Raw genomic sequence first — 24924 nt, 5'->3', positions numbered from 1 at the left:
GAGAGGCGAGGGTTTGGACCTGTGCAGAGGAGAGATGCTGGGTATATTGGGAGAAAGGTGCTAAGGATAGAGCTGCCAGGGAAGAGGAAGGCCTAAGAGGAGGTTTATGGATGTGGTGAGAGAGGACATGCATGTGATGGGGGTGACAGCAAAATGACGAGGACAGGAAGAGATGGGACAAGATGATCCGCTGTGGCAACCCCTAGCGGGAGCAGCCAAAAGAGGAAGAGGATGGATGAAATACATCCATTAAAATGTAATACACATGTATAAAAATGTTAATGGAGGGGAAAATGTAGCAACCCAGACAGAGAGGAGAGGCTGGGTTCATACACTGATTCAGCACATTGCTGCAGACACCACAACCCTGACAGGATAAATAAAAAATTCAATCACAAGCCTGTAATTTTAATTTTTTTTTAATTTAATTTAATCAAAACACACTAACAATTTCAAAATGAAATGTATAAAATAGAAACTTCAAAATATACATTCAGTGAAATATATACTGCATACATTATAGATTTTCATTCAGATACTGTGCACTGTACAATCTCATTTCCACAAATGGTCCATGTGAATGCAAACGAGAACACTAATAAATTAAAAAAAACAAAAAAAAAAAAATCCTCAAACTGAAGTTGTTCATCACAGCGCTAGCCGTCAATCCATCCCGCCGAGCTCCTCTTCACCCACATTGCAACGTTTTCTGTAAAGTGTCGTAAATGTCACAAATGCAGGTCGGATCTTACAGGGAATTATCTGACGGAACATGAGGGAAAGGGACATAGGAGCGGCCCTGGGTCCGAGTTATCACTTCTGCTCCCGTCTTCAGACAGATGGAAGCCCCGCCTACTACTGAGCCCAACCCCTTTTGGTCCCTGAGCTATAAAACCACCAAAGCCCAGAAGAGAGTTAATATTGGACCCGTAGGCATCCTACAGAGAGGAACTAGCAGAGCTCCAGAACTGCGATCAGAAAGACGGAACATCTTTTAATGTCTTGCCCTTTTTAAATGCTGAACCATTTTTAGTTAATCATAAGATTAATCTTTCCCAAGCTGAGACCCCACCTCTCCTTATAAGCCTTTTTGTGTGTTACAGTATCATACCGAAGTATTTTTCAAATGTCCAACCTTGTAGAATTCAGATGGCTCGGGGTTCATGTAGAAGACAACCTCGGAGATGAAAAAAGCTTAAAACGGCATGATGCATCTTTCACTTTGTCAACGTGAATATTAAAACCTTTTGATTTACGGTATATATTTATGGAATTGCAGCTGCCGCTCAACCCCATCCTCTCTGGAGAAGGGTCATGGTACCAAAAGTTTCCGGAATGCGCTCCGAGTATAAAGCAAAATGGTGAAAATGACTATAATTTGTGACGAGGTGAAATATGAAACGTTTGGTTAAAATTACGGAATAAATAAATGGACACATTTTTGGAAATTCAGCATCCTTGCTATGTTTATACTGTACATAAATACAAAATATTTGATTTCTGCACCTCCGCTCCAAAAAAAGGAGCTGCACTGGCAACAGATGGAAAAGATTCAATCATCAAGTGAGCCATTTCTTATTTTTTATCTTTTAGCGTTTAATTCCCATCAACTGCAATTCACTGCTTAGCATCCACCGCCGTTAACTGAACGCCCTGAAGAGAGACGACAGTGAGACTGGGGTGTGAAGTCTTGGTGTGGGCGGGACATTTAGAAGGTGTGGGCGGGACATTTGGAGGTGTGGCCTACAAACAGTGTGCTGGTTATACTGTGAGGGGGCGTGGCAAACGTAGGTGCATATGGAGGTGGGGATAATAGAACTAGTGCTGCAGATTATAACCATACTGGCTTTATACCTTGTTTAGTGTGAGTTAAGCCCCACAGGGTGGGATTGGGGCACAGATGAGAAGAAGACGTGACACCCCGTCCAATAAGAAAGTCTAAATGTTATAATCCAATCCATTTCCCACAAACTTGCGCTAAGGCTTGCTGACCTCTGACATGCCATCTCCACCTTGTGGTTCAGTTCCCTCAAGACTCCGAGTGAACGCACCGAGGGTTAGTCCACCGGATCAGAAATGTTTTAAGAAGTGTAAAGGAAACAACAAAAAGCAAAAAAAAAAAAAGAGCAACCGTCTGAAATGTCAACGACTCTCCACCCAAATCGAGGCCTCGTCCATTTACTGCCATTTTTAAGTATGGTGCTCGATCACATACTTTCCCCCTCTCGGTGATTGCTCAGTTCCTTTTCTGCACCATTCAGTAAAAGGCTAAATGTGGTGCTTGAACAGAATGAGGACCCTCATTTTTACTTGGTGGCCCGGAGGTTGGCCATGTCCAGGGGCTCCTTGCTAGGGACACACCAGTCGTCTGCCTCCTGGTTCACTTTATAATGTCTCCAGGCTGACTTGTTATAAACGGGGAGCTTCTCGACGGAGTCTGTAGATAACGCCTGAAAGGAGAGAACATGCAAGACTGAGCACACATGGCATCGGTGGGACAGAAATGGATGGACGGGCATTCATGTATGATATGTAAATGGACCTTCACAGCAGGCCCTCTCGTACCTTTAAATAGATGACAGCGTCAGTTCCATATCCCTCCATGGAATACAGCTTTAGGTCCCCCTGGAAGTACTGAGCGTAGAGACGGGAGATGGGAAGCCCATAACCAAAGCCAGCCTGCGGAAACAAGAAAATCAGAACCGTTCAAGCACAGCACTGCAAAGAGCCTTACATCCACCAGTGAATACTTTTATATAGAGCCTTTCAAGGTTACTGCCAAACCTGCTTAATCCATTTCAGGGTCCATGGGGGCAACAGCCTATCCCAGCAGCGATGGGTCCAAGGCAGGAGCAGGACCTGAACTCACATTCATATTCACACTGGGCCAACTACCAGGTTTCCATGCATTATATAGCGCCTTTTGGAGCTAACCAATAAGCCCAGTGGCAGGCGCACATCTACCTCGTTTGAAGCTTAATGTCATTCAATGTCATTTTTAAGCACACGCAGCCTCAAATCCATCCAATGATGCTTTGATTTTATTTATCAGTCTTGAGGATGATGTCTGCTAAAAAGTGCTTGGAGGTTTTTGGAAACCAGAAATTTTAAGACGGCGACTTTGTCTGCCATCTTTATGCCTCTTGGGTTTGAAAGTCAGTTCATACAGTAAATCACTTCTTCTTTCGGCTGCTCCAGTCAGGGGTTACCACATATCTTCTTCCATCTCTTCCTGTCCTCGTCATCTCGCTCTGTCACACCCATCAACTTAATGTCCTCTCTCACCACATCCATAAACCTTCTCTTAGGCCTTCCTCTTCTCCTCTTGCCTGGCAGCTCTATCCTTAGTACCCTTCTCTCATTATACCCTCAGTTCCACTCGCTTTACTTTATCCCTCTTCTTCTTCTCCTTCTTCGGCCAACAGTAGCCCAATTTCCGCCAACACCCTGTTGGCTAACAGTACTGGTGGTGGTTGTTGTTAACCCCGGGCTCGACTGATCCGCTATGGAAATTTGTATTGTTGTCCACATTTTGATCTGGCAATATTTTACACTGGATGCCCTTCCTGACGTATCCCTCTGCATTTATCCGGGCTTGGGACCGGCATGAGGAAACACACTGGTTTGTGCATCCCCTGTGGCTGTAAATCACTCCCTTTATTAATTTCTACTAGATGGCTTTACCCCCTGATCGCTTCACTCGCCAACCCCCGGGCGGGCACTACGCACTAGCAACTTCACGTACAGGGAAGCGGATGTACAATTTAAACAGATTGTTATTTTCATGGGAATTGTTACATATGCATTATAGAACTAACTATTTTACATTACAACGAGTAATTAACCAGAGTAAAAAATAGTAAAGTGTAATAACATGAAGTTTCATGTTGCGTCAGAGGTATTCATTGTGTTATACATTTTCATTCTGTTTGGCTTTGAAATTAACACGCAAATACATTTTAAACTTACACTTTTACTGTAAAACGTCAGTAAAAACAATATTTTGATTTAACGTTTCGTCTATCGCATTGAATTTTGATTCCGTGTTTGGACTTTCATCGTGACAACGTAACATATAACCGCCCGTGAGTGAATTTCATTTCTTTCTCTTTAATAAATAAACCAACTTTATCGAACGTTTGTCCCTGTGATTTGTTAATTGTCATAGTGAAAGTTATTCTAATGGGAAACTGTAAACGTTTTACTACGAACGGCATATCGAGATCTCCTTTGGTGTCTCATATTAAGATGTACTACATTACCTTTCTTGTCGCCTGTTAAAATTTTACGTGTCAGAATTGTTCGACCGATTTTCAATACAACTAATCTTGTCCTATTGCATAGCCCATCACTCAGACATCAATTACGCAATTACATTACAATACATCCTTCTTTCAACAGGAATTCGGCCGGTGGAAGACCAACGATTGTAAATATTCTTTGTGATATTCTAAGTTGATGTTTTCATCTTCCGCACCATCACCACCAACTGTTTCAGTCTAGTCTATTGATACGCATTTAACCAATTTGCCGTTTAACCGATTGAAAATTTTCACATTCATCAGTTTGACTTCATTGTTTCTCGGTGCTAGGATTGCCCGTGTACTCATTTCTTCTGTTGATTACCCTTTTGGATGAAATTCTTCAATAAGATTTGGACATGTCTTGTTTTATTGGAAACTTAAAAGTGAGGAAAACATTACAATTTATAAGAGCTAAAAAGCGCAGGAACCGAGTCTGCCAAAAGCATTCACACCTATGAGAGGTGAGAGGACTGTGGGCGTGGCTGAAAGGAGGGCGGGACTTGAAAAAAGTCTCATGGCCAACATCTCATCTCGCGGGACTTGAAAAGTAGTCTCGTCTCAGGGTTTCCTTTTATAATGGAGAGATTTCCATAAAGTCCCAACATTTTTTGGAGCACAGTTTCAAAATGAAACTCAATAAAACAATCAAGTGCTCATTTTATATAGCGCCTTTTCCAAACCTTAGCTTTCAGTCCGTGACTACTGACTCGAGTGCCTTACCAGAGGGGCCCGGTGCTTGTCGTTCAACTGAGGGGTGGGTGCCGTTGAATACATGTAGCTGAAGAGCCTCTCGATCTTACGAAGAGGAACTCCGCCGCCCCTGTCGCTCATCTGTCAAGAAATGGAGCAGAAACGCTGCCGTCACTCAGCAGGAACAAATCACGTTCACAGATCAAACAGTTAGAGGCTGACGACTAAAAAAACAAAAGCAACTCTTTTCATCTTGCAATGTGATCTTCAGGGCCGAGTTGCTCTCATGCTCACCTTAATAGTCAGGTCTTCTCCCCCAAGGGCCACCATGACTTTGATGGGGTCGAGTGAGCGGCTTCCTTCATGGTTTTCTATCGTAGCCCTCATGGCATTCTGGAGGAGAGAAGAAAGGAGTGAGTGAGGCTGTGAAAGTGAATACTGGTGTGAGATTAAGGGATGGAGGGGTTTACAGTCCCCTAAAAGGCCACTTGTTGTCTATTAGTAAGTAAGCTCAGCAATCAGCCATTACAACTGAGCCATAATAAATAACACCCTAATAGGTGTTCATGAAAAGTGTAAAATCCACCCCTCAGATTTTCATTACAAATCAGAAATAAATGACGTCTGGCAACTCAAGTGAACCCCCCTCAAGTACTCCCCACTAACCTTGAAGAGCTCAAACAGCATGTGGTAGAGATGTGAAGGCACATAGACGATGCGAATGGCCTGCCGTAAAGTGTTAGCTGGTGGGGAAAAAAGATGCACTCTGGTTACCTCCACGGTAGTCAGCGGGAATTGAATTCAGAAGACGGTTCATTAAATGCAAAATAAAAAGCAACATACCGTTGATTTCTTCAATCTCGAGCTCAGGAGACCCCAGGTAGTACTGATCACAGAGCATCTTGGCACTTTCATAGGCATCTGAAAAAGAGGCAGAGACATAACAGTCAAGAACACCTTAACCTAAAATGGCATGACGTGATACACAGTAGTACTGATACACGATGTCTCAGGAAAGTGAGCCGTATCAGACGGGACCCCAGCCACCATTTCTCTGTCACTTTTCACCCTCCTCCCATCTGGGAAGCGACTAAAGTCCATTCGGATGCGCACCTCCAGGTTCAGGAACAGTTTCTACCCAACTGCAATCAGACTCATGAACAATCAGTAACCTTGTGTCACCTCCACTGCTACCTGCACATATACTTCTGCCACTGTCTCTATTTATTCCTAGGATTCTGGTTTTATTTATTTAATTATTTTTATATTCATTTATTTATTGAGTGTTTTTTTTTGTCTATGTTCACCATCTACAGGAGCACATGCAAGCAAGCATTTCAATGTACATGGAACTTGTACACTTGACAATAAAGAATTGAATTGAACAGTAGAATTCATAATGATGTTATAAAACTACTGACTGCGCTACCCACCTAAGACGGGTTAAAATCTCTATAGATCTCGGCATTTTTAGCGTTGACATTTGCAGAGCACTACCTATTGGAATGTATTTTGCAACGCATGTAGTGATAAAATGCACTGGATTTTTCATTCCAACAGATGGTGCATCACAAACATTAGCACTGCTTTAACAAATCCCGTAACAAATGTTTGTAACGCATGTATAGTAATAAAATGCTTTGCATTTTTCATTCCAACAGATGGTGCATCACAAACAGCACTGGTTTTACAGAATTTTGTAACAAATGTAGCAATAAAATGCATTGCGTTGTGTTTTTCATTCCAACAGATGCAGCAACACAAACACTAGCACTGCTTTAACAAATCCCATAATTTTTTTAATGAATGTATAGTAATAAAAGGCATTGCAATTTTCATTCCAACATATGGCACATCACAAATATGACCACCGCTTTAACCCAATTTTTGTAACACATGTAGCAAAAAAAAAATGCATTGCATTTTTCATTCTAACAGGTGGGGCATCACAAACATTAGCACTCTTTTAACAAATCCCATAACCAATTCTTGTAATGCATGTAGTAATAAAAGGCATTGCATTTTTCATTCAACATATGGCACATCACAAACATGACCACTGCTTTAACCCAATTTTTGTAACACATGTAGCAAAAAATAATAAAATGCAATGCATTTTTCATTCTAACAGGTGGGGCATCACAAACATTAGCACTGTTTTAACAAATCCCATAACAAATTTTTGTAACGCATGTGTAGTAATAAAAGGCAATGCATTTTTCATTGCAACAGATGCCACATCTCAAACGTGACCACCACTTTTACCCAATTTTGTAACAAATGTAGCAATAAAATGCATTGTGTTTTTCATTCCAACAGATGGGGCAACACAAACACTAGCACTGCTTTAACAAATCCCGTAATTTTTTTAATGAATGCATAGTAATAAAAGGCATTGCAATTTTCATTCCAACATATGGCACATCACAAACATGACCACCGCCTTTACCCAATTTTTGTAACGAATGTAATAATAAAATGCATTGCATTTTTCATTCTAATAGGTGGGGCACCACAAGCATTAGCACTGCTTTAACAAATCCCATACCAAATTTCTGTAATGCATTTAGTAATAAAATTTATTATTATACTCTGCGGTGGGCTGTCGCCCTACCCAGGGTTTGTTTCCTGCCTTGCACTCTGTGTTGGCTGGGATTGGCTCCAGCAGACCCCCGTGACCCTGTAAGTTAGGATATAACGGGTTGGATACTGGATGGATTCATTATACTTTTCATTCCAACAGATGGTGCATCACAAACATTACAACTGCCTTTTGTAATTGTAATGAATGTAGTAATAAAATAAATTGCATTTTACATTTCAACAGTTGGGGAAAACCAAGCATTAGGAGTGCTTTTATGAATCCCACACCAAATTTTTGCAATGCATTTAGTAATGAAAAGCATTCAACTTTTTATTCCAACAGATGGCACATCACAAACATTATCACTGCTTTTACCCATTTTTTGTAATGCATGTAGTATTTAGATGATGTATGCTTTAGTTTTTTACTATTTCATTATAATTCTAATGACCTTTGGGTGGTGGTATGTTACTTACCTCTGACCACCTCGGAAACGTCACACTGTGGGTCGATGCTGCCAATCGTATTGGGGTGGGCAGGATTTGTGTTGCCGTTGAAGATCAGTGCTACAAGGAGACAGAAGGGAGAAGTTCAGTCAGCAGGTAACAAAACAGAAAAGTAAAAAACTTCAAATAAAACACACATTTCTGATATTCCATTTACTCCACTATTTCCATCCATCCATCCATGTTCTAACCCGCTGAATCCAAATACAGGGTCACAGGGGTCTGCTGGAGCCAATCCCAGCCAACACAGGGCACAAGGTAGGGACCAATCCTGGGCAGGGTGCCAACCCACCGCAGTCCACTATTTCTACAACAATAAATCCATCACAGTAAAACCCGACATACTTGCTATAATACAAAGGCAACACAAAACATCCATCCACCTGCTTATCCATGCAAGTCAGCCAATCATATGGCAGCAATGCAGAAAATCCTACAGCTCCAGGTCAGGAGCTTCAGTTAATGTTCACATTAAACACCAGAACATGTGATCTCGGGGATTTCGACTGTGGCAAAGATGGGCTGGAACTGCTGATCTCCTGGGATTTTGATGCCCAACAGTCTCCAGTGATTACTCAGAATGGTGCAAAAGCAAAACAAATGCCCAGTGAGTAGCAGTTCTGTGGATGGAAACGCCTTGTTGACGAGAAAGAGGTCAGGGGAGAGTGGCCAGACTGGTCCAAGCGGACAGAGAGGCCACGGTATCTCAGATAACCACTCCATACAACTGTGGTGAGCAGAAAAGCATCGCAGAATGGACAACACGTCAAACCTTGAGATGGATTGGGTACACCTAGAGAAGACCACATTGGCTTCCAGAACTGTCAGCCAAGAACAGGACACGGAGGCTGCGGTGGGTGCAGGGTCACCAAAAACTGGAAAAACGTAGCCTGGTCTGATGAATCTCAATTTTTGCCAAGGCGCACAGCTGGCTGAGTCAGAAACTTGCAATTGCAAGAATCCATGCCAACTAACCTGCCAGGTGTCAGCATTCCAGGCTGGTGGTGGCGCTGGTGTAATGGTGCGAGGGGTGTTTTCTTTACACACTTTGGGCCATTCAGTCATCGCCTGAATACCACAATCTATTTGAGTATTGCTGCTGACCATATGCATCCCTTCATGGCCACCATTTACCCATCTTCTAATGGATCCTTCCAGCAAGATAATGGACCAGGTCCAAAGCAAAAGTCGTCTCCAACTGGATTCATGAACAAGACTTCCTAATTACTCCTTCTGAATCCAATAGATAGTGGGATGTGGTAGAAAGGGACATTGGCAGCATGAAAGTGCAGCTGACAAGACAAATCTCCAAAACATGCAGTCAGTAAAGACCAGAATGTCAAGAGAATGCTTCCAGAATCTTGTGGAATCCATACCACTAAGAATGTGGGCTGTTTTGAAAGAAAATGGAGGTCCAGTGGTAGTTTGGTGCTCCTAAGAATTTGTTCAGTGAGTGTATCTATCGATCTAATATAGTGCCTTTCCTTTCTACCTATCTATCTTATATAGGTCAGGTCAGGGGGTATGCACTAGTACAGCACGTTGCCACACCCAACATATAATGAAACAGCTCGGGATCCTGGTTGGCAACACCCCCAGGCAGACCCTCCAGAAATGCAGCCAGATGTTATGTTGGCGTCCCCTTGGCCTGGTAAAGCCGTTCGGGCCCTCAACAATGAGGACCCTACAAGCCAAATTACCCCTGGGGAATTGCACATCATGGTCGTAGTGCCATAACTGACGCTCCCTTACAGTGCAGGTAATGTGCCTCTATCTATCTATCTATTATCTATTTTAAAGTGCCTATCACATATATCTATTTATATTATACAGTGCCTTTCCTATCTATCTGTCTATCATATAGAGCCTATCACATGTATCTATATCTATTATAAAGTGCCATTCCCATATCTATATAATATATATTGCTTATGCTTATCTATCTGTTATATAGTGCCTTTCACATATATTGATATTACATAGTGTTTTCCTATCTATCTATTACAAAGTGCCATTCCCACATCTATATTATATAGTGCCTTTCACATAAGTCTATCTACATTACATAGTGCCTTTTCTATCTATCTATCTATCCATATTATATAGTGCCTTTCCTATCTATCGATTACATAGTGCCTATCACATGTATCTATCTATTACAAAGTTAGTCAGTCAGTCATTATCCAACCCCGAAGTATCCTAACACAGGGTCACGGGGGTCTGCTGGAGCCAATACCAGCCAACACCGGGCGCAAGGCAAGAACAAATTCTGGGTAGGGCGCCAGCCCACTGCAGGACACATCCACACCTACACACCAAGCACACATTGGGGACAATTTAGGATCACCAATGCACCTAACCTGCATGTCTTTGGACTGTGGGAGGAAATCGGAGCACCCGGAAGAAACCCACGCAGACAAGGAGAGAACATGCAAACTCCACACAGGGAGGACCCGGGAAGCAAACCCAGGTCTCCTTACTGAAAGTGCAATTCACATATATCTATATTCTATAGTGCCTTTCTTATCTATGTATTATATAGGGCCTTTCACATATATCTATATTATATGGTGCCTTTCCTATTTACCTATCTGTCTTTCCCCTTGGGATTAGTAAAATTTATCCCATCCCTCTCACAACTGAAATACTTTATAGGATACCCAAACACATCATATTGATTATGATTGCCATATTCTTGTTGGGAGTTTTTAGAGTTGCCAGTTGACCCATGCAGACTTCATGTGTTTGGAGATGTGGAAGGAAAACCCAAAAGTAAACCCATAAGAAAACCCACATAGAGAAGGGCAGAACATGCCCATTTCACATGGGTAACATCTGAACGTGGTATCTGAGCCCAAGATGCCCGGAGGCAGCAGCTCTACCCACTATGCTGGCGTATTTACCCAAAACATGCACTACCAAAAATCCACACCAAGGTGATCTGCCCATAGGGTTTGAATGCCCAGATGAATTCCAAGCTCTCAGCTCACACAGGGAGGCTCCGTCGTGTGCCATGTGGAGCCCACACTCACTTGGACACAACAACCACAAAGAGAACTTACTGTGCTGGTTGATAAGCATCCGGATGGAAATGCGGCTCATGTAGAAGCGGTCGAGGAAGTACTGCACGTTCTGGTTGGTGACCGGGTCCTGCCCAAAAGCTTCTTTGTACTCTATGAGCCCCTGTGCCATGGTGGGCACCACGTCATTATGTCTGTTTCTAATTGTCACCAGCGCCTCTGTGAAGCTGCAACACATCAGAGAAGGAGACTTCATTCAGGTGAACCTGTGAGCTCCACGAGGTGCAGGCGGCCATGAAGGTCACTATCTTTGTACTTGTGCCACCTGATGCGATTGGTTTGGAAATCAACTCACTGCTGTTCTCATCAGCCTCAAAGACTTAGACATGCAGTATCAGCTAACGATGGCCATTTCTTTTAAATTATCTGAGGACAATGAGGTCCACAGCTATTAACAATTAACCCTTCGCTAACCAAGGCTCCCAAATGGAGTCGGCTCAGTTTTGGTAGAAAACACTTACTCTCCCAATGCACTGTGGTCATCGGGACTCTTATCAAGAAACTCCAGGAGATCCAGCAAGCTGTGGATGTACCTGAAAAGGGACAGAGAAAGTGACAGCATGAGTGACGGCGGCCATTTTAAGGATTCTGATTGATTTGGGAGTTGAAGGTGACCGGTCAATGAAGCCCTGGTGCCTTTCCCCAGCTAAAAATGTCTTGCAAAGAACGTGAGGCCAGAAAGGGCGTCTGCAACTCGCCCCAAGCATTTATACGTGACATACCTGAAATGCTTTAATGGGCATGCCTAAACAAGCGTTATAATACATAAAATGTATTATTATATTATTTATTGTTACTAATATCCATATATGAGTTTGTAATAATAATAATAATAATAATAATTCATTGTTAACAGTAAACAATTTGTTAGGTAAGGACTATTATTGACGGTCGCGCCAAGGTCTATTACCCCTTGAACTTTTGGGCCGCTCGGTTTAATGACCATCGAATTAAAGCGAGTCGTAGGGACAGGAGATCCCCTTTAGGTTTATTTAAGAGCGTTCATAAATCAGCTTCACCCCTTTAACAAATCATGTTTACTATTATGACTATTTTCAGGTAATAGAGGTCGCCAAAAGAAATCTCCCAACAATCACACAGTACTGCTGCCTGCCGGAGAAAAAAAACAAAAGCAAAGCCCAGGGGCTGACGTCACCACGGCCGTGCACGTGCTGCGCACATCTGAACATAAAGTTCTTTTTCGGGTACGCGCACGAGCAATGCAGAAAAACACCAGGAAGCTCAAACCCAACCCCCGTTATTCCCTTTCTAGGAATACAAACACATCCAAGAGGAGGCCGGGAACATATTTACATCGAATGTACATCTGTGGAATGCACCCTTCCCTACTACAGTATGGGGCCCCTTGCTGTTACCAAAAAAAAGTTAGGCGTCGAGCCCCCCCGCTTTCAGCCAATGAATTTCATCCGTGCCATTGAAAAACAAGTCCGCCCGACCTTCTACGGTTATCACGGGGACATACACGTCAATCAGCTGATTAATGTGTTTACTCGAATCCACTGTGCCTGCACGGGTAAGAACGTGAAGAAGACCCCGACCCCCCAGTCGATTGGGCGTTATCTGTAGAAGCAATGCAGCTGCGAACCCCCAAGGTGTCCTTTCGTATAAAGGCTTTTATTTAAGCCCTCTTTTTCTATATAAATATTCGAAATGCGGAGGGTTTAAAAGGCGAACCAAATAAATTCTGCTTTACTCCCATTTGTTAAAATAAAAGTGCGCGTCTGTCACGTGACCCTGGAAAGTTGCGTCAGGAGGATTTGACACCATACGACGTTCTGCGACGCTGCCTGCATTCAAGACCCTAACGCATTTTTTGGAGAATGTTCAGTATTCAGTATTGTGTTGGTTTTCGGAGTTTTTGTTAATGATTGTGTCCCACTGAATTTTGGAAGGGGATTGGGTTTACCTGCCACCCCTGACTCCTGGTACCTTGGTGGGCTAAAGCGGCTGCCGCTTTTTGAACAGTGACAAATGTAATGACCGCTTGAGACCGCTACTGTTTAAAAGTAAACATACCAAAGTGCTTTACTTAATTACGGAGTCTGTCACAATTCACATTTAAAAATACTAGCATCAGAATTCGAAATATGCTTTAACTTCATCCATCCATCCATGCATGTTGTAAACCCGATTATCCACAGCATCTTTCGCGGGATTGGAAGAATCGGGCACAAGGCAGGATCAATCACTGAGATTGACAGGGCACCATCCCACCATTGGGTAATCACACACAGTCACGCACACCGCCATTCTACTTAACCTGCATGTCTTTAAAGTGATGCTGGAAGCCCACACAAACTTAAGGGTGGGAAAAACTCAGGACTTGACCTTGGTCTCGTTACGAAGCAGCAGCGCTTACGACTGCGTCACCGTGCCGCCCCACATTTAACGACGTTATCAAATTAAGATAACCGCGATTTGAATGTTGGTTTTAAAAAAAGAGGAATTCCCACTCTTGACGAGCTCAGTGCCCACCTTTGGTATCCCCTAATCCTTGGTGCGTTCCACCCACGAGCTCATTTAGGTATTGACAAGTCGCCGTGGGGTGAGCTCTCAAAGATGGGTGGGTGAGCTGCATTTGTTGCCCCATCTGCTCATGTTAGCGGATCATCTGGGATCGTCATAACGCCTAATGCTGATAAGAGGGTGCACGACGAGCGGATCTTCTCTATCGGGTTCTTTCCGTTTCCGGACACTCCAGAAGTGTCAACGTGACTGACTACACGATCAGCTAACGTGCACCACAACTATCAGCTTGTACCCGAAACTCCAGCCCTCATTAACATATTGAAAGCCTCGGTACAAAACAACCGCCCACGTGACTCCCAGGACACGAGCACGGGCACGCGCCTCCGAGGAAACTGGGACAAAGTTCACTGCGGCGGTTTACGCGCAGACATTTTAAAATCTAGGGGAAAGGTCACCGAGCTCAGAAGTGTGTCACGGAGTGCAGGGCAGTGGCTTGTGTAATGTTTTTAATGCAAATTATTACATATCACAGAGGCTGATGATGTTTGAATCCCTCATTGAGCAGAAGTGGCTCACCAGGCAATTATAAAGAAGCTCATGACTCGAGCTGGACATAAAGCGTTCATTTTCCCAGAAACTTAGCACCTGGACGTCCCCACATAGCTAGAGAGCTTATGTATGCATTATAACAATAGTGCATGTAGTGGTCTTTCACATTAATTTATTTGAACAAAGAAAAATTTACCTATTATATAGTGCCTTGTCTATCTATATCTACAGAGGATCCATAAAGTATTCAGACCCCCACACACTTCATGTTGTTGTAGATCTAATTTTAAATGAACACATTTGCCATTTTTGCCCATCCGTCCACACTCCATAACCCATGATGACAAAGTAAAAACAAGTCTGAAGGAAGGTCGGAAAATGTATTTAAAATCAAACCCTGAAATCTCTCATTGCTGTAACTATTTAGACCCTAAACTCAGTACATGAGCAGTGAGTGCACTGTGCGTATTTATTGCTGGTGGTCTGTCTATCGTAATGGCTGTAACATATGCGATATCAGAGACGCTCGATATCTTTAAAATAATATTTAGGTTTTACTGTGTATAAACAGTGTGTTTACATACATAATTTCAACAGATCTTACCTAATATCTAAGAAAATACAAAGAGTTTATGCTGTATAACTGTGCGGGAATGTTTATAAGAATGTGGGAGAGTTTATAAGGGCTTAAAATATATAAAAATAACCATATAAACATATGGTTTTTACTTTGCGGATTTTCACCTTTTTCGGGGGGTTCTGGAACGCAGCCCCTGTGATCGAGGAGGGATTACTGTACTCTGTAGAAACTCCTTTGACAGAAATTCCAGCTTTGAATCTTCTTGGGTGAGTCTCTACGAGCTTTGTACACCTGGTATTCTGTATCTATTATATTGTACTTTTATCATATTGTAACTTTTCCATCTATCAAATTGTGCCTTTACTCAATCATATAGCACTTTTTCAGTCTATTTTATAGTGCCATTCAGATCTATTTATCTATTATATAGTACATTTACTCCAACTTTATATATCTATTATATAGCACATTTGCCATATCATATAGTGTCTTTCATGTCTATCTATCTATCTATCTATCATATAGTGTCTGTATCTGTTATAGAGCATCTTCTCCATTCATTATGTAGTGCCTTTCATATCTATCATAAAGTAGATTTACTGTATGAATCTATTACAGGGTGCATTTCATATCCATGCATCTATTTTATATGCCTTTTATTTATGAATCTGTCATACAGTGCCTGTATCTGTCATTGAGCTTCTTTTCCATCCATTATAAAGCACCTTTCATATGTATCATATAGTGCCTTTAATTTATTTCTGAATCTATAATAATAGTGCCTTTGTCATTTAGTACCTTTCCTATCTATCTATTACATAGTAACTCTATACTGTTATCTATTATATAGCATCTTTGCCCTATCATATAGGGCATTTCGTATTTATCAATCTAGGGGCAGAGTGGTGGCTCTGAGGCTAGAGATCTGCACTGGCAATCGGAAGGTTGCTGGTTTGAATCCCATAAATGCCAAAAGGGACTCTACTCTGCTGGGCCCTTGAGCAAGGCCCTTAACCTGTAATTACTGAGTGTTTTGAGTAGTGTTAATTATCTGTTATATAGTGCCTTTATGCTATCATATAGTGCCTTTATCTGCCGTATATTTTCCATCCATTATGTAGTGCCTTTCATATCTATCTATTATAAAGTGCATTTACTCTATGAATTTATACAGTGCCTTTACCTTATCTTATAGTGCCTTTCAGATCTATCTTTCGTTCATATTGTGCTTTTATGTGTCATGTAGCACCTTTACCATCTATTATGTAGCACCTTATATAGTGCCTTTACCCAATCTATCATATAGTGCCTCTCATATGTATCAATCTATTATATAGAACCTTTATCTATTTGTTATATAGTGCCTTTCCTCTATCATTATGTTATATAATGCCTTTCAGATCTATCTATCTATCTATCATATTGTGCTTTTATGTGTCATATAGCACCTTTACCATCTATTATATAGTGCCTTTAACTAATCTATCATATAGTGCCTCTCATATGTATCAATCTATTATATAGAGCCTTTATCTATCTATAATATAGTGCCTTTCATCTATCTATCTATCTGTTATATAGTGCCTTTACTCTATCTATCATTATGTTATATAGTGCCTTTCATCTATCTATCTATCTGTTATATAGTGCCTTTACTCTATCTATCATTATGTTATATAGCGCCTTTCATCTATCTATCTATCTATCTATCTATCTTCTGTTATATAGTGCCTTTACTCTATCTATCATTATGCTATATAGTGACTTTCAGATCTATCTAAAAGGGATAAACCGGGTCTGCACTGTTATAAAAGATCAAGACGACACTGGGCAGCCTTTAAGATAAGCTTTCTTAATTATTAAAACAGTTGTGGATGGTGCTCAATTAATTTTCCTTTTGATTTCAGAATGTGATCTTTATGCATTAACTTTTTGCATTAAATTTTATTTGCCGCACTTTATGCTAAGAACAATATGGACTGCACCCCGCTGGCTAACATGGGCAGACCATGTCAACAAAAAAAGAATCTATAAACTAACAAGTCTAATAAAGTTAGCATTTTCTCGACTGAACAGACAAGAAATGTTTAAGGGGGTTTTGCATGGGGGGTCTACCTCCATTTGCCTAAATTATGTATGCTGTGCATTCAGAGGCAGCTGATTGTGTTCTTACAACAGAGCTTCCTTTGTAATGCGGAAGACAAGAGAGAAGCACCTCTCTCTTTTTTTTTAAAAGGCTGTCACGTATGCAGCCCATCTGCCAAATTCTAGAAAAGACGTAAAGAGGCATTCCGCCCTGAAGGAAAATCACCGCGGAGGCCCTTACAGTAGCTTTCAGTAAAAGAGTTTTCACCTGTCAATTAAACAAACAAAAAAAAAAATACTCATTTGCTAACAAACATCAGAACCATCTGAAGAACCTTCATGGAGGGGCTCGCTGAATATTACCCAAAATGCACTGTCTGTGACTTTGAGTCCATCGTCACACACTAATTATTTATCCTTGTAGAAAATAAAGTTCTCCTTTGCTGCTGCCCTTCCCATCATGCACTTCATCAGGTGTGATACACCCGTCCAAAGGTGCCATTTATGAAGTTTGCTCAGCATATCTGAACACCACCTGCGCTCTCTGCTCTGCTCCAGAAAAAGCTGCCACGGTCTAAACCCCCCCAAACCCAGATGGCCTAACTGTATTGATTTATTATTAAAGTCATTAGGACACTAAAAACCCCCGGCCTGGACATCTGCCAGCCTGTTTGTACTTTGGACGTGTGAACCTTCCAGCTGTGGCTTCAATTAAGGTGAGCACAATGGATCAAATAGCTTAAATGTAAGACCCCCAAACACCCTCAGGGAGTGAAGGTCCTAAAATAATGACCTGTACTCACCAGCTCTGAACCAGCTGCACGGATGGCGTACTCACTAGGCGGTCAGGTAGCAGGTTGATTTCCTTCATGATGTTAGCGAGACGCACCGGCAGCTCCTGCCTCAGGAAAACAAACGAGGTCTTCTCACAGGCATTGGTGGAACCTAAGAAGACAGAAGAGGAGGGTTGTCTGTATTGGTGAAAGGCGACCCCCCCCCTCCCCAAATGAGTCAGCCTGTCGATTTCAATAGAGTCCAGCTGCAGACAGGACGGTTTTAGGCCTCGGACCAATTCGGCCACCTAAGGCCCGTAAGATGACGCCCCTGTCAGCGTAACATTGAATACTCTGACTGTTTACACAAATTATATGATTTAGTCGATTCAGAGACTATAAGAATATGTCGCAACCGAGTGCAGCATATCATTGATTCTTCTTCGTCTTCTTCCTTAGCATTTCCCATTTTTTTATATGGGGGTCAACCTTCTGATTACCCGTGCAGCCTCAGAGCCACTACTACTGGAGTACAGCGTATAACTAACGTACTAATCAGTGCAGTCTCGAGGATGAGACCCGGCAAGTGCAGATATAAAATGTATTACTGTAGAATACAGAATGGGAAGATTTTTTGTTCAATTTGTTTCTATGACACCGAAACCACCGCTTTAGATGCAGAACTGAAAGATGTCAATAGTTTAGATGTTTAATAAATGCTGAATACACATTTGAGTACAGAAACTAAAAAGGAATTGAAATCATCATCATTGGTGTCAGGTCACCAGCTAAACAGGGGAGGGGCTCCAGGTGGTGTGTCCGCTCACCAGCAAAAAAGGGGAGGGGTGTCAGCTCACCAGCAAAATAGGGGAGGGGCTCTAGTAGGTGGCGTCAGCTCCCCAGTGAAACAGAGGAGGGGCTTCAGCTCACCAGGGAAACAGGGAGGAGCTCCAGAAGGGGGCATGAGCTCACCAGAGAAACAGGGAGGAGCTCCAGAAGGGGGCGTCAGGTCCCTAGCGAAACAGGGGAGGGGCTCCCGGTTCAATTTATGGACTGCAGTGACGGATCTGTCAGAGGCCTAAAACTGTCCTGACTGCAGCTGGACACTGTTGGTGCCCCTTGTTCAGGGGTGAGGAAGAGCGCCAAGGCCATCAAAAATAGATAGATAGATAGATAGATAGATAGATAGATAGATACTTTATTAATCCCAAGGGGAAATTCACATAATCCAGCAGCAGTATACTGATACAAAGAAACAATATTAAATTAAATAGTAATAAAAATGAAAAGAATTAAAATAAAATTAATGTTCGCATTTACTCCCCCGGGTGGAATTGAAGAGTCGCATAGTGTGGGGGAGGAACGATCTCCTCAGTCTCTCAGTGGAACAGGACAGTGACAAAAGTCTGTCACTGAAGCTACTCCTCTGTCTGGAGATGATCCTGTTAAGTGGATGCAGTGGATTCTTCATGATTGACAGGAGTTTGCTTAGTGCCCGTCGCTCTGCCACAAATGTTAAACTGTCCAACTTTATTTCTACAATAGAGCCTGCCTTCTTAACAAGTTTGTCCAGGCGTGAGGGATCTCCAAAACAGCTGCGCCATCTTTGTGTAAAATACTCAACGATAATACGGAGGAATTACGAAATAAACTCATCCAGCCGATGAGACGGCTTTGTTTTCCTGCGGGTTGAAACAAATCTGTGTCTTCATTGAGGAATTAACAAAGCTGGTGATTGCATTTGACCGGAGAACTTGGCACAGCACTCAGTGAAGACTACAACACAAAGATAACGATTTTTAAACATTGAACTGAATAAAAGGCAATTCACACCTTGAAGTTTTCCGTACCACAGTTCAGGTTAGATAGATAAGAGAGGAAGAAAAAAACCTGGGATGAAATCCAAGTCCTCCCTCCCTCAGTTCTGAGCCACACATACAAGCAAAATCCAGCAGCTCACCTAAAGAAGTGAGGACTCGCTTTTGGGTGAAATGGTGTCAGAAGTGGGATTGTCTTAGCCGAGTACAGGAAACTAAAGTGAGAAAGAGTTTGATAACAGGGGTCTTCTTTCTCCCAAGGTCACAAACAGGGCCTACGAACTCGTCCTCAAGGTGTGACACAAGGCCATAGAGAGAGTTTAACGGTGGGTCGACTTGAACTACGTCATAAATAAATAGCTATTGGTAATGTAGCTTTATAGCGTAACATGTCCCATATAGGAGGGATGTTCATAAAGTTTCCACACTTTTTTTTAACTCTATTATGTTTTTCAAAAACAAATGGCATCACTTTTCTACAGTCACCTTCCTTTGCAATGCAATTTTCCCAGCGTCATACCAGCTTTTTAATCCCGTCTTCACCGTTTTCAATGAAAATATAAAAGTACGGAAACGTTTTGAACGTCCCTTGTATAAATAGTTACTGTAGCTTTAGTGTAGGACAGTCGGACATGAGCCTGGAAGACCTTCTTTAGACAAAGAGGTGTGGGAATCAAACTATTGAAACAAGAAGATGAAGGAGAAACTCTGACCACCTTCAAGAAGGACCTGGAGGGGAGAGTGGGACAGTTTAGTTAAGCAAATGGGCCCGATGATAATCGAGAGCACCGGCGTAAATTAACGGAAGTGCGTTTAGGACTGAAGCCAGGAGCGCTTCTTAACACAAAGAACAAAATAACAAGAGAGGAGGGAGCGGAAACAAACCTCGCGGACCTTTAAAGATCTGGAGGAGACATTGGGTCATCATGGCAATTAGCTAAACAGACAAGCGTGATGGGCTGGAGCGTCTCCTCTTGTTTGACAAATGAATGATGTTTATATGTGCGAAATAAAATACACTGCTGAAGATGGCTAGAAAGTTTATATGTGCTAAATAAAATACACTGCTGAAGATGGCTAGAAAGTAACTTTAAGCAAGCCCCATAGAGACCATGTTGAGGGCTAAAAAAGAAGAAGACAGCATTACCTGCGCAGGAGAGTTTATAGAGCACAACACAAGTGACAGAAGCAACAGAATCCACATGATAAGAAATAAGTCAGTAACTGCGACAAATACAGTAGCTTATCGACAGAATACAATTGTGAAAGCACTGCATGGATTCAAGAAAATGTGGTCATGAGGAGTGCTCGGGCAACATTATCTAACCATCCATCCATTATCCAACCCGCTATATCCTAACTACAGGATCATGGGGATCTGTTGGAGCCAATCCCAGCCAACACAGGGCACAAGGCAGGAAACAAACCCCGGGCAGGGCGCCAGCCCACCACAGTACATTATCTATCTATCTATTATATAGTGCCTTACACATCCATCTGTCTATCGATCTACTGCATCTCTATTGTAAACTGCCATCCATCTATACCATATGGTGCCTGTCACATCTCTTTAATTAGATATCGAGATGGGATGTTGTTTGTTAGGATATGATATGATATTTATTTACTGAGCTTCTGTAAAAAGCCAAAATTACTCCCTAGTGACAATTAAGGAGCTATCTATCATATACTGTAGTGTCTTTCAGGTGTAGCTATTTGCCAATCTAGAAATCTGTCTAAATAACTGATGGTCTTAGTTATCGAGGAGGGTTGTTGTTTTGTTATAATATTTATTTCTTTATTGAGCATCTACAAGAAGTCATATTTGCTCCAGGCAACAAATCAAATGATACCCCAATTAACGGCCTTAGATAAACATCAAGGGGGTTGCTGTATGTTGTAATATGATCATATTTATTTATTTAATGAGCTTTTGTAAGAAGCCAAGTTTACCCCAGAGGTCAAATAGAAATGTGCTATCTATCTATCATATAGTGCCTTTCACATCTGTACGTCTAAGTGATTCATGGCCTTAAATAGATATCGAGGTGGGCTGTTGTTTGTTACAATATATTTATTTATTTATTGGGCTACTATAAAAAGTCAAAATTCACCCCCGGTGGAGAAATAAGGTGCCATCTATTTATCTGAAAGTATTATAAAACCACAGATGTAATTTATAGCATGAAAAAGACGCTTGTCTATGCACTATATATACACACACAAACATACTGTATATTTAAATATACACACACAGCCACACATTTTATTTATTTTATATATATATATATATATATATATATATATATATATATATACACACACATACACACATATACATATATATATGCACATATATATAAAACGTGCTTCTGTGTTATACGAATAGTGCATAGACACGCATCTTTTTCATGTCATTATACTGTACATACATTATATATATACACCTATACACACATATAAAAACAGGAGGATATATAAACTTAAAACGTATTGTAAGTAACATGTCGGTATAATAAATGCACCCGTTTAATAAAATTCAAGGTCTATCCCATTAAGTACCTGTGCAGCACTTGGAACACGAGACAGGCGCCATGCACACAAAGCGCATTCTCTACTAAACGGTATACGTGAGAAGCACAGGAGCAACGGAGCGAATTGTTGTAAGCGGCATGCAGCACAGTAGTCACTGTGCCTTGTGTCACGAAGTGATTTTCACACGCGACACGACTTTATTGCCAATAACAATAAAATGCCTTTTGCAATACGGCCACTCTCCCACTAATGGGGCACTCTTCATGCAACATGCAGACTTTTTCAGGTCCTCATCGAAAACCAGTCAGCCCAGACAGGAATGTCGCACAATATTGGGTGCCAGTCGTGTCATTGTCATAGGTGGTAATTGGACAATAACGAGTCCCCCGTTCGCTGAACACGAGTTGCCCCGGCTGATGTAACTCGTTTCCGGATTGCAGTCCCAGCGCCGCGGTGTGACTGCTGCACGTTCGCAGGTGACACCGATCATTTATCGCCTGCTGTGCAATCACATCTCCCGCAGTGCTTTCGAGCCACCACCTTGGCGGACACCCCATTAATTTTATCCACTTTTCCAGGACCCCCACATCTGCACCGAAATCCAGAAACTACTTACCAAAATCCAGAAACTGCTTCATAGACAGAGGCGATGGAGAGAATTTTGCAAAATGCTCGATATGTTTGGGCGCATTGGCCAAAGCCGCGTTCTTCATTAAAAATCTGACAAACTTCATGATTCAGACCTGGCCGTTCGGCTGCCAGCTGCCTACGTTTTGCACGGAGATTCTTTGATTCCTCACCAGTTGCTGCTTTGCTTGTCTGTTTTTTGCGGGTACACCGGACGCTTGGACTATCTTTTCTAAAGCAGCCAATAACAGAGCGAGGGCGGTCGCTTTGACTTGCAGCCCGCCAATGGCAGATTGCACTTTCTGTGTAAACAAAAGTGGGGGAAAAGGGGAGAGGGGGAGGGTGGTCGTGTGGTCGTGTGATGGAGCTGCAGTGAGCCGTTCACGCTGTTCATGCACGAGCTTGCTTATTTTCTTGGGTTTCAGTGCTGAGACGTGAAGCCCCCAACATTTGCTATTTGTTTTCTTTTTCTTTTCTTTTCTTTTCATCTTTTTTCCGAGCTGGCGGGGAGTCCGGAATTTGGGGTTTTGGGTGTAGACAGTTAATGGCCACTTGCAGTTGTGACAGTCGTGTCCTGCGCAAACTTAAAATGTTTGACAGAGATTGTGAAGATGCGATGATTCTCAAAGAGGTTACCAGAGTGACGAGCGCCGCAGTGGACGATTTGATGTGCGGCAGGACTTTAATTTAGGAGTGTGAAGTATAGTGTGCCGAGTTTGTGACATAAGGCAACCGAAGAAGTAAAAAAAAATGCTGTAAAAAGAGACCACGTTGACACACGCTTTTTCTATTTCATACAGTGCCCCACACATATATTATTATAGTACCTTTAATATCTATCTACCTATTATATAGTACCTTTAATATCTATCTAGCTATCTATCTATTATACAGTGGTGTGAAAAACTATTTGCCCCCTTCCTGATTTCTTATTCTTTTGCATGTTTGTCACACAAAATGTTTCTGATCATCAAACACATTTCACCATTAGTCAAATATAACACAAGTAAACACAAAATGCAGTTTTTAAATGATGGTTTTTATTATTTAGGAGAAAAAAATCCAAACCTACATGGCCCTGTGTGAAAAGTAATTGCTCCCTTAACCTAATAACTGGTTGGGCCACCCTTAGCAGCAATAACTGCAATCAAGCGTTTGCGATAACTTGCAATGAGTCTTTTGCAGCGCTCTGGAGGAACTTTGGCCCACTCATCTTTGCAGAATTGTTGTAATTCAGCTTTATTTGAGGGTTTTCTAGCATGAAGCGCCTTTTTAAGGTCATGCCATAGCATCTCAATTGGATTCAGGTCAGGACTTTGACTAGGCCACTCCAAAGTCTTCATTTTGTTTTTCTTCAGCCATTCAGAGGTGGATTTGCTGGTCTGTTTTGGGTCATTGTCCTGTTGCAGCACCCAAGATCGCTTCAGCTTGAGTTGACGAACAGATGGCGGACATTCTCCTTCAGGATTTTTTGGTAGACAGTAGAATTCATGGTTCCATCTATCACAGCAAGCCTTCCAGGTCCTGAAGCAGCAAAACAACCCCAGACCATCACACTACCACCACCATATTTTACTGTTGGTATGATGTTCTTTTCTGAAATGCTGTGTTCCTTTTACGCCAGATGTAACGGACATTTGCCTTCCAAAAGTTCAACTTTTGTCTCATCAGTCCACAAGGTATTTTCCCAAAAGTCTTGGCAATCATTGAGATGTTTCTTAGCAAAATTGAGACGAGCCCTAATGTTCTTTTTGCTTAACAGTGGTTTGCGCTTGGAAATCTGCCATGCAGGCCGTTTTGCCCAGTCTCTTTCTTATGGTGGAGTCGTGAACACTGACCTTAATTGAGGCAAGTGAGGCCTGCAGTTCTTTAGACGTTGTCCTGGGATCTTTTGTGACCTCTCGGATGAGTCGTCTCTGCGCTCTTGGGGTAATTTTGGTCGGCCGCCACTCCTGGGAAGGTTCACCACTGTTCCATGTTTTTGCCATTTGTGGATAATGGCTCTCACTGTGGTTCGCTGGAGTCCCAAAGCTTTAGAAATGGCTTTATAACCTTTACCAGACTGATAGATCTCAATTACTTCTGTTCTCATTTGTTCCTGAATTTCTTTGGATCTTGGCATGATGTCTAGCTTTTGAGGTGCTTTTGGTCTACTTCTCTGTGTCAGGCAGCTCCTCTTTAAGTGATTTCTTGATTGAAACAGGTGTGGCAGTAATCAGGCCTGGGGGAGGCTACGGAAATTGAACTCAGGTGTGATACACCACAGTTAGGTGATTTTTAACAAGGGGCAATTACTTTTTCACA

At 42.0% G+C, this 24924-nt stretch overlaps 1 protein-coding gene across 1 annotated transcript; it reads right to left on the bottom strand.

Annotated features, from left to right (window-relative positions):
• Positions 1-1022: 1022 nt before the first annotated feature.
• LOC120517260 (pyruvate dehydrogenase (acetyl-transferring) kinase isozyme 2, mitochondrial-like) lies at positions 1023-22835 on the bottom strand. The gene is made up of 11 exons (XM_039739459.1): positions 22610-22835; positions 17672-17813; positions 11626-11697; positions 11147-11331; positions 8055-8144; positions 5838-5915; positions 5661-5737; positions 5289-5387; positions 5025-5135; positions 2566-2679; positions 1023-2450 (listed from the first exon to the last, which is right to left on the bottom strand). Exons 1-11 carry the CDS (start codon positions 22725-22727, stop codon positions 2307-2309), a joined length of 1230 nt encoding a protein of 409 aa, XP_039595393.1. The 5' UTR covers positions 22728-22835; the 3' UTR covers positions 1023-2306.
• Between the last annotated feature and the right edge of the window lie 2089 nt (positions 22836-24924).

Source organism: Polypterus senegalus, chromosome 17 (genome assembly GCF_016835505.1).
Source record: "Polypterus senegalus isolate Bchr_013 chromosome 17, ASM1683550v1, whole genome shotgun sequence".
Taxonomy (NCBI): Eukaryota; Metazoa; Chordata; class Cladistia; order Polypteriformes; family Polypteridae; genus Polypterus; species Polypterus senegalus.
The sequence above is the reverse complement of the archived record's forward strand: the minus strand, read 5'-3'. Positions and strand labels throughout refer to the sequence as shown.

Coding starts and splice junctions, on each gene's coding strand:
- LOC120517260 (XM_039739459.1), bottom strand. CDS start 22,727: ATGAAGTTTGTCAGATTTTTAATGAAGAACGCGGCTTTGGCCAATGCG. Junction 17,814..22,609: donor GAAGCAGTTTCTGGATTTTG/GTAAGTAGTTTC, acceptor CTGTCTTCTTAG/GTTCCACCAATGCCTGTGAG. Junction 5,136..5,288: donor GAGAAGACCTGACTATTAAG/GTGAGCATGAGA, acceptor ATTTCTTGACAG/ATGAGCGACAGGGGCGGCGG.